This window comes from Ceratotherium simum, chromosome 18, assembly GCF_057802395.1.
Source record: "Ceratotherium simum simum isolate JZ-2026a chromosome 18, ASM5780239v1, whole genome shotgun sequence".
Classification (NCBI taxonomy): domain Eukaryota; kingdom Metazoa; phylum Chordata; class Mammalia; order Perissodactyla; family Rhinocerotidae; genus Ceratotherium; species Ceratotherium simum.
Window position 1 is genome coordinate 30,073,218 of NC_141917.1, and position 15,897 is coordinate 30,089,114.

A 15,897-nucleotide genomic window follows, 5' to 3' on the forward strand; every position below is an offset into this window, starting at 1 on the left:
TGGTGAGAACATGACTTGTCTGTTGGTTGATGAGAGTATGATTGTCTACTCAACAAAAGAACTCCTTGTGAGTAGGAATTACTCTTTGTATATTTGCATCCCAGCACTAGTTGCAGTAATGAGCTCTTGTTATAGGAGATGTTACATAAATAACTCATTGATTTGCGGGTTGAGTACAGTTGCTTAATTATTCTCACCTGCTGAATTTGCAGACTTTGTCATTCATCATTCATTCAACAGATATCTATTGAGTCCCTACCGTGATAGCCACTGGGCATATAGCAGTAAATACAGACCATCGTATGTATTTATAATTGAAGGACTATAACCTGGAAAATCACGAGCTGATATGTTATTGTGGAAAGAGTAAAAATGAAGATGAATAAAAATGAAGATGAATTAAAGGCATATACCTTTAAATAATGGACTTTTTAATGATCATTGTAGCACATCCAGAATTTTTTGCCAATGAGTTATCCAGTGAACTTTCTTGAGGCCTAAAATAATTATGTTATTTCTTTGTCATATGAATAATTTATGTTTGTATTAATCCTTGATGTATTTACACCTCTACCCAAATGATATTACAATTCCTATTTAGTAGAGAAAGATATTTATCAGCATACACTTTTCTAGATTGATACTAATGATTCTGTTAGGAAAAGAGAGTTGTTTCCTCAAATTACAAAGTCAAGCTTACTGTATTCTCACAAAACATCTTGTAATAGCTCCATGTACTACAAGGAATTTTTTTTTATTTTAAAAATACTCCCTTCCTATAATAATGTTTGGCTATGGAATTCCTAACACAATTTGTTTTGGTTATTCTGAACATTTTTGAGTCTTCCATAATACCTCTGACAATAAAATAGAACCTAATAAAACAGTGAAGTAGGTTTGAAACTGGCTGAACCTTTAGATCTAAAGAGTGTTTAGGACTCCCTGTCAACCTGGAAAGATACCTAGTGAAGTACCCTAATGTACTTTTTAAAAACCCTGTCCTGTTCCATGTTTTTATCAACAACTTAAAGACCTAGAAGGCACCTACATTGTGTTTTCAGGTGATGTAAGCCCAAAAAGAATGGCTTCTACCAAATATCCCTATGATTACAATTCAAAATGACTTCAATAGGCTGCAATGCTGGATGGATACCAACAAGATGAAGTTGAGTGGGGGACAAATGTACATTTCTGCTTTTAGATTCAAAAAGCAGTTGTGCAACTGCAGGATGGCGAAAGACTGAGCTTGGCAGCAGTTCGTGTGACTAAAAGCTTAATATGAACCAACAGTAGGATGTGGTGGCTAAAAAAGAATGAATACAGTCGTGTGCTTCCTCTGTAGAATTATTAATAGTTCACTGTACTCTAAGCTGGTCACACTGCATCAGGAGTAATTTGTTTATTTCCAAGCACATTCAAGAGTGACTTTGACAAAGCAGAGTAGCTACTAAGAGGGTATTGATCCAATCCAAGACACATTTATTGGACACCTGTTTTGGACAGGCAATGTGCTAATCGGTGTGGGGAATAAAGATATGAAGAGACATTGCCAGTCTCTGGCGTCAAGGAATTGAAAATTTAAATGGAGAGCTCGACAGGTACATACATGTCTGTAAAACAAAGCAGACTCTGAAGCCAAGAAGCACAAAGAAAGTGCTGTGGGAATTCAGGGGCTGGACTACCAGTAGAATTTCCACAGGAAATGAGGACGAGGGCAGAGGAAGCCTTAAAAGCAAAGACGCAGCGACAGGAAAACTCAAGGCATGTCTAGGGAATACTGAGTAGTCTAGGTTGCCTGGAAGAATAGGGTAGGCCTTACTAGGAAATTAAGCTGAGAAAAGAAAGTATGGACCAGAGCATGAGGGCACTGACTGGTAGGCAGTGGGAAGGATTACAGGTTGGTGAGCATCTGGAAATAATGACACATGAGGATCAATGGAGAAATGATGGGTATTTAGTCTGGAGAAAAGAAGACCAAGGTCCCTCTGATAAATGTGAACCAGATTTGCTCTGTGTTCCTCCAGAAGCAAAAATTTATCTCAGGGGGAAAAGTATTATAAGGAGCCAGAATTCAGTTCTTTCTAAGTACCATTTTTTAAAAATCAAAGCTGCCCAACCATGAAGAGCTAGCCTAGGTGATGGTGAGCGCCATCATGGATGGACTCAGAGGAAGTTTGATAACTGATACTCTAAAAAGAATTGGGGGGAGGGGATGCTGCAGCTTCACCAAGAGACCTGGAAGTTCTAGGAATTACCCAAGGCCTTTACAATGTGTAATTATCCGTGGTTGAGTTTTCTATCTTTCTTCTTTGATGTAGGATGTCCATTAGTATATCACCTTCTAAATAAAGCCGGCATGTTATGAACTCTCCAGTTCAGTGAGATGTCAGACTAATTTCAGTGCAGGCTGCTCAGTGCCTTGCCAGTAGCCACTCATCTTCATTGCTTTACTTTTCAACACATGCACCATCCTTTTTTACTATGATATATGGCATGCTTTCAAATATGAATTTAACAGATTTTTGTCAGAATTTCCTATGAGTTGAATCAAATGCAAATCAATAATTGATACAAGTCCAATGCAAAGAAGACTATTTTACAAAGATTCTCCAGGGCAGTGAGTGTAGGGATGAAATAGTAGGTTCTGGAGGCGGAAAGACTTGAGTTCAGATGCCAGCAATGCCACTTACCAACTGTGTGATCCTGAGCAAAGACTTTAACCCCCCTGTTTCCTAATCTGTAAATGGGGATTGACCGTTGTTAGTCCCAACCTCGCAGGTTGTTTGGGAGGATTAAATGAGATAAAGCACTTAATGTGTGCCTGGCAGTGTAGAGTCTAATTTTTCTTACGGAGTTTTCGCATTTTACAGTGGTGTTCCAAGGAGCCCTTCAGAGCTAAAAGTATCTTCAAAAAGCAAAAACAAAAACATCACTATCGTCGCGGCTAACTTTATGTGCCAGATGTTGTTGTAAAGCGTCACACGTTGAACTCATTTAATCCTCAGAACAAGCCTATGAAATAAATAATATTGTTATCCCTCATTTACTGAGACACGGAGAGGTTATGTATCTTGACCAGTCACCAGCTAATAAGTGAGGGAGCCAGGATTCAAAGCAAGCAAACTGTAGAGTTTATTACAACCATTTCCTTTCAATACATACCAACCCATTTCCCTAGTTTCCTCCCAATTTCATTCCAAATCTCTCTGCTAGATAATTTCATTTGTTTCACAATAATATATTTTGTCTTACTTATACTAAATACATGAGGGCCCTAATGATCATGTCTTTGGCCAGCATATTGAGAAGGTCCTTAATAAAAGCTGAATGAATGCATGAATAAGTGAAAAATTTTTAATTCTAGAAACAGTTAATATACCCATTTTTAAAAGAAGCAAGTTACCCTTAATATAACTTCACTACATTACCGCCTCTTTGCATTATTTGTGATGGGACAGTCATGGACATTTGACTCATTCATTTGAAATCAGTGCTTTGCACCCTGCTTTCCTTTGCCTTATTTATAAATCTTTTATCCCATATTCCTTTTTAACAACAATGTCTCCAGTTCTTTCCCTCTCTCCCTCTCTCTCTTTTTTGCCATTTAGTATTACCAGATTTTACTCGAAGATACCCATCCACTAGTTGTGTTTTTTCCAAACACTGGTGACTGCATTGTTACCCACCCTGTTCCTAAATTCCAAGTTAAAGAACCAGTTCAATCCATGCAACATCAGTCTCAAATCAACCAAATGCCATTTCCACATATTTTCTTTGACACACTGCTGGATCCCTGAAGTCTATTCAAGATAAGTGAAATCTGATGTAAGGAGCTGCCCATAATTTTCTTTGGAGAATTTTTGGGAATTCCTAAATACCGCTTGAAAAAAACATCAAAATATAAAACTGAGAAGCACATAGAAACTATGTACATAGATTTTATAAAACTAAAGTAGAATACACAGAAACATCTCTCTTCGGTAGATGGAAAAAAGCTGTGAAAGTGTTGTGTCACTACTTGTGGAATCTATCAGTAATAATTCAATTCCATGGCTCTGGGGGCAAAAATGCAGCTTTTCATGTTCCAATGAGAGAATGTTCTCTTACTATGCATAAAGCAGAGATGAGGGAAGCCAACCAATTCCAAAGTTTACAACAGTCTTTTTGACTCTGTGAAGTGATACTGCTTTATTGTTTGGGTCAGGTAGCTGGAAGCATAGTCTCCCACTCCCTGGGTGCAACTATTCCTTTATAGATTAGATAAGAACAATTGATGAACTTTTAAACGCTGAGAAAACTAATCAGAACTGAAAAGGGTGTGTTGGCCACAGCCCAAGAAATATGCTGACTGAGATAAAAGCACCTACTGAACTTTTTCTCCGTAGTTCTCTGCTTTTTAGTCTCCTTTCTTTCCCTTTCTCTTTTCTCTCTTCTCCTGTCGTTCTCTCAACTCTCGTATCTCCACAATCTTCTCTTCCTCCTCGCTTCAACCCAACTCTATCCCCAAAGACTGAATTTTACACACTCTCTTAACTGGCCAAAAGGTGGACTTGAATTTTTAAAAATTTATTCTTTTATATAGTGTATAAGATTCTACATTCTGGATTTAGTTTAGAAAATAGCTGAGGTGAACATGTTTTATTCTCAAATATTTCCTTTTTTAGTAAGATATATATCTTTTAAAATGATCTTAATTTTAGTTTCAAGAAACAAACTTAACATCAGTTCATTTCAGAGTTCTCAGGCTGGGTTACAGTTCCAGAATCTTTTGATGGCAAGAAATGGGGCAGGAGGGAGGGGTGGGAGGGGACACTGGGTCACACAGTGTGGCCCCAGGAATACTCGCTGCTTCCCAGCCTCCTTTCTTTTTTTTTTTTCTTTTTTTTTTTTTTTTTTTAATTTTTTGTTTATTGCAGTAACATTGGTTTATAACATTGTAAAAACCAGCCTCCTTTCAAGGCCTAGAGTCAACTTTTCTTCTAGGAATCAGGGCCAGGTTGAATTGGTTTTTAATGTCTATATGTTGCCTTCAATTTCTATGAGGCTTTCAATTCCTTTTCTTCTGTGAGGGACAGGCTTCCCTTGGGAAGAAAGGGCACCCCTTGAGTCTGACATGTTCTGCAGTCAACTTGAGATGTCTTTTGATTAACTTCGGACAAGTCTGCCCCAGTTGTGGAATTTGGTCCCATTCAGCATTCTGCCAGCTAGGAAACATGCTGTCTTGATCATCGCCTTCCTGAGAAAGTTACTGGGGGCCCAGAACATAAAGGTCTTTTCCACAACAAGTAACACAATCCAAAGTAAGAAGGCTGTTTGGAAACCACTCATCCAGTGGTTGGTTGTAAATCATGATTCTTCTGGGAAAAAAGGCAGAGGGGGCTGGAGCTCTGGCCCTCAAAGAACTTCCTCTGTTTAAACCAAAGCAATTTGCTGCTCTCTGCATGCTCTTTCTACTGTGGGTGAAGTCACCTACTTTCCCCATTCACATCAGTGCTCCTGGTGGGTGCTTATTGGTGGCCCATCGTGTGTTGGCGCATCGTCTCACGTGATAGAGGTTTCTTGTCAAGGCCAGGCTTCATAGGTATAACCAAGGCAGGGTCTGATCAGCCCCTTTCCCCTACTGTCCAACCCACGTATTTTCTTTTAGCTGCTAGTTTCTGTGGTCCTGGGTTTCTAAATCTTGGCGAGAGGACAGTCATTCCTTTGTGCTTGGCTGTTACAATGAGGTAACCAAAGAAAGGGTCTTGGTCTGAGGCTGTCAGCTGTTACTAATCACTACTCCTCAGCTCATCATGGGTCCCGCTTGCCTCTCCCTCTTGCTCTGCTTAGCACACATAAAGAAGATGAATTACTCCTTGGTTCCTCTTCAAAAAAGCATATTGTGTGGCGCATTCCAATACCGTGAGCAAAGGATGGGCTAATGTGAAGGGTAAATGGGTATCTGAATCACCTCTCAGTGGGTCTTGCGCCAGCAGCTGTGGGCCTGTGAGAAGTGAATTTCAGAGCTGGCCCATCTGACAGTTTCCTGAGACCTTGCTGGGAGTGGAAGTCCCTGTGGCGGGTCCTCTGGCAGACCACATTACTGAAGGATTGCAAGACTATGTTCTTCGGCTGTAATCGGAGTCTATTGGATGGTTAAGACTAGCGAGGAGAAAAGCAAAGCTTGACCACTCAGAGGACCTCACCAGCTGGTTACCCAGGAGAAGCAGTCTCCACCCCAAAGGTTAAGGAGAAGGCTGCTGGAAGCTCTGATATTAGAGGTAGCAGCAGTTGAAGATGGGCCTCAGTTGCTCCTCACTGGTGAAGGAGAAACTGTATGAAAAGGATGAAAGGATGACTCTAGCCAGGGAAAAGGGATTGTCCGCTTAGTCCTACCAGACTGAGGATAAAAGGTGATTTATGTGACTTTTTCTGCCACTAATATTGTCTGCTCCACTGATTTTTCTATTTAAATCTTTCAAAAGAGAACATTTCTCTTTTTCCTTTCCACACTTCATTTTCATAGCGAACACTGGAGCTTAAAGAAAGACTTTTGTTGACAAATTTTAAGAGTGAAATCAAAAAATCAGTTTGCCTGACAAATTATACGCCACCACAAGCAGTAAATTTGAAAGGAAGCTTCCTTGTTATTCTCATGCAATATAACCTCATAAAACTAAGTGGTGTTATAGGCAAATGAAATGTCAAATTTTGTGATATTATGAACAGCCGTAATGGGAAGGAAACTTTGGCCAGGATGAAAACCCATGTGAAAATACTTGTGATTTAATTGACTGTGAATTCCACAAAATCGCTCTCAGCTCTCTGTGGAGATGGTCTGACTTTCTTCACTAAGAATCACTGATTAAAGTAAAAGCCTTTTTTGCTTAAAATTCCATGAAGCAAACCTTTTCTAAAACTTTTTCCCTTGTTACAATATCTGTAGAATTTTTGTTCACATAAATTGACCAGATACCAGAGATCAGCACCCTCATTCCCTTGGTCTCCACTAGGGAGACGAAACAAGTTCTTGGGTGTGGTGGACAGCCCAAGGTCCTAGGAAGCGAAGATGATAGAAAGAGAAGACCACAGCTCATAGTTCCTTTTTAAAGTCTCTGCCATTAACTGAATGGGGTATATACCTGCATTTGCAAACTTTTTGGTTTTTTTGCCAGAACTTACAAATAAAATAGAAATGTATTTTACATTGTAACCTGGCCACACACAGCTGAAAAAAGTTTCACAAAATAATACTTACCTTTACCACAGGTGATGTACTCTAATATTTCCTAGTCTATTCTCTTTCATTAATAGATAAAAATACTAGTCATGGGGCCAGCCCAGTGGCATAGCGGTTAAATGCGCGCGCTCCGCTTAGCTGGCCCAGGGTTCACAGGTTCGGATCCCGGGCGCGCACTGATGCACTGCTCATCAAGCCATGCTGTGGTGGTGTCCCATATAAAATAGAGGATGTTAGCCCAGGGCCAATCTTCCTCAGCAAAAAGAGGAGGATTGGCATCGGATGTTAGCTCAGGGCTGATCTTTCTCATAAATAAATAAGTAAATAAATAAAAAATACTAATCATGACCCCCTACATTGATTTCATGACCTGTGTCATCAGCACTTAGACCCCACTGCCTCTTCCATTCCCTTCTCAGAGTTTCTTTTTTCATGTATTCACTCATTCTTCTGTTAACATGTGGACAGATAGGACTATAGCAATTACTTATATAGGCTCATCTGCAAGAGTGAATCATGTCAGCAAAAGAGGGAAAATAAAATAGGAGTGGGAGAGGGAGAGGGAAGGGAAAGAGGGTGGGTGCTCCTGCTGGGGCTCAGCAGAGTGATTCCAGCCTCCTGCCCCTCCTGACCAGCAGTGACACCGTGCTGTGAAGGGCCTCCCAGATCCAAGTGATTCTGGACCACTCGTCCCCCACTGTCTCTCGTTCTGCAAGAGAGAATGACCCTCACTATTTTGGGTTAATTGGGGGAAGAGCAACCAAAATTGGTGAGTCAGAATTTCAGAGTATTTTAAACAAAGGCAACTTTTTAGTACTTGTCGTTCATACAGCAACCTAATATAAATGTTAAAAAATGTTAACCTTTTTTTAAATGTTAAAAAAAAGTGTGTGACCTCTACCAGCATAACAATAATAATGGTGATAAGAATGACTATTCAACAAATAATTATTGGGTGCCTTCCTGTGCAAGCACTGTTGTAGGAACTGAGGCTACATTAATGAATAAAACAGGTGGTTCTGCTCTCTTTGCACTAAAATTCCAGTAGAGGGAGGCATATAATGATCTTAACTAGCATTTATCAAGGGCCTACTTTGTACAGATTCTTTATGTAAGTTTTCCCTAAGCTTGCAATGTCGGTATTATTAGCTTCTTGTCTAGATGAAATGGAGGCTTAGAGAGGTCAAATAACACTTAGTGAGGAGCTCGTTTATTATTTGTCTGCTTAATTAATAATAATAGCTAACATTTGTTGAATGCCTACTATGTGCCAAGTACTATGCTAAGTGCCTTCTGTATGGAAGACCCTTTAATGCCGGTGAAAACCCTATGAGGGAGCTTCCGTTATTCCCATTCTACAGATGAAGAAACTGAGGCTTACAGAGGTCATATGGTACCAGAGCCAAAAATTGAATCCAGGTATTCTAACCTCAGAGCCCAAACTCTTAATCACTGTGCCATAATTTAAAAAAAGAATGTGCTTCTAAAAATGCCTGAGGTTGGCCTTAAGTAGTTTGAAATACTGTCTTTTAGATTAAGTTCTGAGGCTATAACCTGCTTATCCTTGTGACTCAAAATTGTGATACAATCATTCATTACTGACAATTTCTAACCTAACTTTTAAAGATTTGCTTTCTGTTCCAGAACCCATAGAATCATAGAACTTTACTTTTTTTTTTACAATCTAGTCTATAAAGGGGCCAAAAGAAAATATTTTAGTGAAAAAAAATTAATATAGTTTTAGACAGAAATTTAAAGTGATTTGCTTCATGCTCACCCCCCACCCCACCCCCGCCTTTCCCCTGAGCTTTCTGGCACTCTCGCTCCCTCTCCTTTATGAGGGCTCCACTGTGCCCTGGCTCCAGCAGTGGGCAGCTGCCTTAGGACACGAGAGCCCATTTTTCAATCTGCACATATGAAGTATATTGTATTTTTTACAGTTTGTTTCTTATTAAAAAAATCATCACTTTGTATTCAAATGAATACGGTACATATTAGACCTCATCCTTGATTTCCTTGTTGTAAATTTGCCCATCTTGAAATTCTAGGAGGGCTGAGAACAGGCGGCTTTCATTAGATGAGATTTTGTGAAGCCCATTGGAAAATGAGTACATCTAAAATAAAATAAAAGCTGAAACAGAACAATATTCTTGAATCAGCAGTTGCCATCACTCCTTTCCTTTTCTTTCTGGGCCTGGTCCAGTGGTCCTGGAAAAACAATGAAGCAACATGAGGATGAGTGGAAAGACAATTTGTAACAGAAGACTTCTTCTTTAGAGTTCTTGTTGCAAAACCAGAGATGGGAATTATTGGGAGAAGTATACTGTGAGACACATTAATGTATAAGACATAGATTTTTAGCAGATGGGAGAATAAAATCCATGCAAATAATAGAGCCTTGGGAACTTGACATTATTTATATGTTATCCTTTAATACTTGGCTGAATACATATTTCTTTTATTCAAGAAGTCATACCAAATATTATACCAAAAGAAATCTAATTTACAATACAGACTTACAGAGTTCCACATACATATTTATGAAACACTCCCTCCCCCACCCCTAAAAAAAAAAAAAACATGAATTTGGTGCATATTTGTTGTGCTAAACTGATTACCAAAAGACTGTTTTCGTAAATAAAAAGGTAAATGCATATTTACCCATTTGCATCGAGAAACTCTCTTTTGCTTCTTTCCTCTCTCTTCAGAGTGACTGCTGCCAGCTATTTGGAGCAAAATATTAATCTTTTACATTCTAGAAAACATCTTGTTCAGTCTCCTATAGATGCTTAACTAATTGGTGAATATGTGATAGGTTTGCAGAAATGATTGATGGGTTGCTTTCTTGATGACTGGTTATTGATGGATTGATTTTAGAAAGGAAAATAAGGCTTATGTGCCCACAGCCAGCAAGTATCCATGGCCCTCCACACTCCATTAGAACATGCTCTGGGCTGTTTTTCTAGGAATGATGAGGAATTTGTAATGATTGATCAGTTTTCCAACTAGTCCTTCTGGTGACCAATGTTACCCACTTCCCCTTAGGGTGGGGAATGCTGAGGAAAGTGTCAGAGTTTTTCCACAGTTCCCTCTCTCCATAGAATTTTCCTCCAGCCAGATGGCTCATCTCAATATTACACTCCAATGCAAGAAAGTTAGAGAAAGCTAGTGTAGATAACAATCAAATGAAATGTGGGTGACTCCTAGCTTGTCCATAAGAGAGATATGGTAGAAAGGGTACTCCCTTGAGAGTGTGGGTTCTAATCCTGCCACTGCCATTTACTAGCTATGCAATACTGGACAAGTTACTTAACTTCTCTGGCATCTTGTATCTTCACCTTTAGAATGGTATCAACAATATCTACAACATACAGTTGTCATGAAATTAGATGAATATGTGTCATTGATCAGAGGTAGGATTTGGTGAGTGAGTTAGTGGACCAGCACAAAAGTTAACTCAAAATATATAAAACATAAAAGCTTAAAAACCTGTCATTGTAATTGGAAGAACCATCACGGTACCTGTAATGATACTACAATATAGTATTTCTTTTGGTTTCAGGAGGGTCTCGATTCTGATGGTAGATTGTTTTCATAATAAAGATGTCAGGATGTCTTGAATGGGGCTGTTTAGCTAAGCCCAGATCAAATGAAGGAAAAGAGACCAGGCAAGATCATTATCTGTACTACTTGCTCTGGAATGTTTTTTTCAATTATGTATTTTGATGAATGCGTAGTTGTAACACACTCCCACAAGGCCCTGCAGACCCAAGTAACCTCCTATCTCCCTATTACCCCAAGGCCCTTTTATTCCACATATTTTAAAGTGAAAGCCTCAATGCAAATTTTCCCCTTCCCAAACATTTAGGGCACTTCCTGCTAAAGTTCCCTTTTCTACAAACTGATTTAGTACTTTACCCTTGCCCCCGGATACTCTGACACTTATGTGTAGTCTCTGGCGTAGAGCTTTGTCTCAGATTTCATGAAGCTGGGGAAAGGAGATGGTCAGAGTCTGGTTTGCCCTGATGACAGTGTGTGGCCTTGTTTCTGGTGGTCCTTTTGGTTTTACAAGCCTGTCTCAGTGAAAAGGGGAGTGGTTAGAGTTGGAAGGAGGCGGGAGGGGAATGCTGGAGTACTGAGAGCAGAGGTGGACACCAGACCCCTTTTAGTGGAAGGACCTACATGGAGAATTGTTTCATGAAGATACTCCCACCCCTCCCTTCGCTGAAATAATAGCAACTGTTGCTTACTTCTCTTTCAGAGGAAAATGAGATGTTGGTGAGGCCTCTCATTTCACTATTGATTCTCCTTCTGGGCACATTGCTAAAAAAATGCCTCAATGGTTGTCTTCAGCTATTTCAGAGTTAGAAAGTGTGGAGAAAATATTTTCAGATTGGTTTTCATTAGAAACACACACACACCTATAAACTTTGTTTCCTAGAGTTGATTGCCTGTAGCTGTTGATTCTGGGGCAACTTCCCTCCTCTCTCCCCGGTGGTGGGAGGGAGGGAGATTGAAGCCTCCTTCTTTGTTTGCCACTTTGGTTTCAGTGCTCTGCCTTGACCACTTAGCGCTCTCTCTGAATAGCTATAGGTCGAGAATAGTGGGCAGGAACGTCAGAGAAGAGTTGGCGTGAGAACGGAACAGCACCACAGAATAGAAGGCGAGAGGGAAAGAAAGCATCTCGGAGGAAGAAAATACTGCTGCCTGGTACCCCCTAGCAGAGATATCCGGCCTGTTGTGCCCACACCACTCACCGGCCGAAGAATTGCAGGCTTCAGTGGTGACGAGCTCAGGCAATGATGGGAAAGAGAGTGGGCCCCTTCTGAGAGAAATTATGTCAAGCACTGGAAAGCCAAGATATTTTAAGATGTGATTCAGATCTGAGGATGAAAATGGGGGGATGGGACACTGATTGAGAACAGATTAGCCCATTTTTAATGTTGGTGAAGCGTTGAAGTGGCACCATCCCAATAAATGGATACTTAACCCTGGGTTTCAAGAAACCCAGGGCAAGGATAAAAGAAGCTAATTTCATGCATTAAAGCCAAAGTTGGCCTCCTCCTTTGTGCGGGCTGCAGTTGGTTTTCTCAGGGGCAGAAGGTGCACTAAAATGGTCACTGTTTCACTATTGTGAAATTAATGTACTAAAATAAAAGTACACTAAAATTAGTTAATAAGATCTGAGTTTAAGTTCCCACTCCCTTTTACTTGCTGTTAACTGAAACCTTACACCGTTACTTAAGTGTTTTGAAATCTGCCTTATAGGTGGTTGTTAAAAATAAGAACATAACAGGTACTAAGTATGTGCTTATTATGAAAATTATGAATGATATGATTCAGATACAAATGAAATTATAAATTGAATGTCCTGGCTTCAGTTCCCATCTAAGCTCATTACCATCGAATCAAGATTTTTGGGCAAACACAGCCAGTTATCTGGCAATCGTGGGCACTGTTTTTTTTCAATACCTTACTTTGCTCTAAATATGTTGGTATGAACAGGGTCACTACCCAAATATTAAACCACTATTAGAATCTGATACAGATCATTGATACAATGTAACCTTTGAATACATTTATAGAAGCACAATTTTAAATAGAAAATAGTCCAATTAACTATAATTGGATTATACTATGATTGGATTTTAGTTTTAGTGAGATTAGGGAGGAGAAAAAAGGAAGAAAAGTGAAGAAATAGGGCCGGCCCTGTGGATTAGTGGTTAAGTTCACATGCTCCACTCTGGCAGCCCGGGGTTCGCAGGTTTGAATCCTGGGTGCAGGCCCACACACTGCTCATCAAGCCATGCTGTGGCGGTGTCCCACATACAAAATAGAGGAAGATGAGCACAGATGTTAGCTCAGGGCCAATCTTCCTCACCAAAAAAAAAAAAAAAGTGAAAAAATAGCTAATGAAACAGAAGAGTCCATATTAACATAGATAATCTGATCTTTTGAGAGTTTTGTGTCATTTCTGATTTTTTTCCATCCCAAGAGGCTCTGAGATGTGTTCCCTTTGCTAGAGCAATTAGGGAAATCTTCAAAGCCGTGCCTCCTTTCTTACCTAAGATAACACCTTGCCTGAGGTAGACTGTGAAGCTGTCCTGAAAATGAAGGGAAGAAGAATGTTTAACATGAGATGAGGTACTCCAGGCCTGTGGGAAAAGGTGGAGGAAAGCAGGGTGCAAAAAGGGGAAGAACCCCACCAAAATAATTCTTTCTTAAAAATTTTGATCAGGTGAGATGAAATGAAACAGCAGAGAAGCTATGTGAGAACTTTGGCCTTATAACCCAATGTCTACCTTAAATGCAAATTGAAGATAAATCCGTAAGTGATCAGAACAATAGCTTAAATTTTACATAAAAACATCAAAAAAAGATTCCCAAGAACATGTATAAAATAATAATTCTTTTGAAAGAATTTAATGGCAGTTAATCTGTGAGTCACCACTGTGCTTGAACTTGAGACATGCTTCGATTATCTTGCTAGAAATTTTTTTAAAGTATCTCTTTATACACACACGCGCGCACACACACACAAAACTCACTATTCGCACTCGTAGCTTCTCAAACTAGTAGTAAGCTAGGAAAGAATTTGATTGCCCTTTCAAACCAATAGAGAGTCACGTGAAATTAACTCTTGGGACAGAAAAGGGTGATCACATGTTCACTGACACAGCTGATGCTTAGCCATTCTATGGCTTTTTCTCTTCACTTCTCATCATCTTTTGTGATGCCCTGATTAAATTTGGTGCCAAGTTCTCATAACGTGTATAAAATCCCATTGCTGGGTGGGCTAGGGGTAAGGGAGTGTAGACGGAAATACTATTCCCATTACCTTCCACTGGAGAATTCCCTGGACTGACTTCCTGAAAATCTCCTTCTGTTTACCTTCACCAGGAATGGCGGCCCTAGATAGTAAGGCATCAGGGAAGATGGGAATGCGAGCTGTAGTCTATTACATGACTACGACCATCATTGCCGTGGTGATTGGCATAATCATTGTCATCATCATCCATCCTGGGAAGGGCTCAAAGGAAAATATGCACAGAGAAGGCAAAATTGTACAAGTGACAGCTGCAGACGCCTTCCTGGACTTGATCAGGTATGTCCTTGCAAGCCCATCCTTTGGGTATATTTTGAACACCCAACCCCTCTTATTTTGAGGAGCTAATCAAACCCGGAAGAGGTGTCCTACTGAACCAGGCTTGCCAAGCTTGAAATGAAGGTCACATCTTTACTTCTTTCTGACAGAAATTAAAGTAAGGATCCGTTTTCTGACCTCATGTGAAAGAGGTGAGAAGAGCAAGGAGAGGATATAGATTTTGAGAGCCTTGCTTTTAGGATTCAGAATCTGATTACTCAGTTGTCCTCTCAACTGTGCAGCTCACATTGGAATATTAATAATTCTTAACTGACTTTTCTCAAATCTTTCTCTTTACAGCTAGTTTTTATTCAAGTATAGCCTGTTCATTGGATCCTTCTAATTTAGAACTTGCGATCTGTATCATCATCCATTATACACAACAGTTTATTTCCAGAAGGGACTTTAGACATTGTCTGGTCATACCTGGTCCAAGGTTTTCCTTTTGTACTATTTCTGAAGAAAGGTTTTGGCAGATCAGTAATAAAATATTAAAAGTTGGCTTCTTTAGCATTGTTTTATGTACAAACCATACACTGATTACAAATGAGTTTTATCTAATGCTTGAAACAGACTTGGTGATAGGGTTGGTCTTAAACAGAACTGTGGAGTAAGCTAAAGTTCAATCCTGGCACCTTCCTGCTTGCTCTCTCTACACCCCTGCCCTTGCATCAGTCAGGTCCTGGCAGGAAGCATATTGCATTTTCAAAAGGATCATTGAAAAGGGTTTGCAAAGGTACGAGTAGGGTTAAGGGAACCTACGAAGGATGGTGAGGCACCAGGGGACTAACAGCAATAGGAGGCTGTTTTGTTGCCACCCCTAGCTCTGAGGGGCAAAGGAATGGGCTGTTACAGGAACTCCGGAAGAGCTACAGCCTTGGGAAAGGGCCCTGAGGTTAGGAGATATAGCTCTAATTTGGAGGGAGGGAGCTGCTGTCCAACCTGTCAAAGAGAGAGCTGGAAGAATATATACATCCACTCTCTCTTCTTTCAGCACATCCTACTGAACAAACCCAACAGAAGCCAAAAGGCAAGAGAACCCACAGGCTACATTCCAAGGGGTCAGCCTCCCAGGTTGCAGAGCAGGATCTAGAAGAACAAATGGAAACTATCCCAGCTCAGGCCTCTAGAATCCCCTCCTGCTTAGCATTCTCCCACCATTTAGCCCCACCCATCCTGTCCTCCTCAAACCTAGCCCTTTCCTCCCTTCTTTACAACTTACTTGCAAAATGACTGGTTTGCCAAATCGAGATACCTACTCTAAAGGGTTCCCCATTGATCCTCTGAAAGAAACTCCTCCTAGGTACTTGATTTCACATGCCATCTCAAGAAATGGGTCTGTGGCAAGTAGATTCAAGAGAGATTTGGGCACAAAGGGTCTCTTCAGCAGCACTTCTCAATTCCCCCCATGGGTGACTTTGTACCCTTTGTATGTAAGCGTAGCGCAGCCCCACAGGGCCTCTTCTTGAAAGCCTTTTTCAGGGAGTTAATCACATTTACCTGAAGATAACAAGCCACCCTATAACATTATTTC

The 15,897-nt window shown here is 40.2% G+C and overlaps 1 protein-coding gene across 3 annotated transcripts in view; it reads left to right on the plus strand.

Moving 5' to 3' along the window:
• Positions 1-15,897, plus strand: part of SLC1A3 (solute carrier family 1 member 3) — a 77,427-nt gene that overhangs the window by 45,963 nt on the left and 15,567 nt on the right. For all 3 annotated transcript variants that reach the window (XM_004422742.3, XM_087443201.1, XM_087443202.1), the window contains one exon: positions 14,120-14,324. In XM_004422742.3, the coding sequence (XP_004422799.1) occupies positions 14,120-14,324 (205 nt within the window). The remainder of the gene's footprint in view (positions 1-14,119; positions 14,325-15,897) is intronic.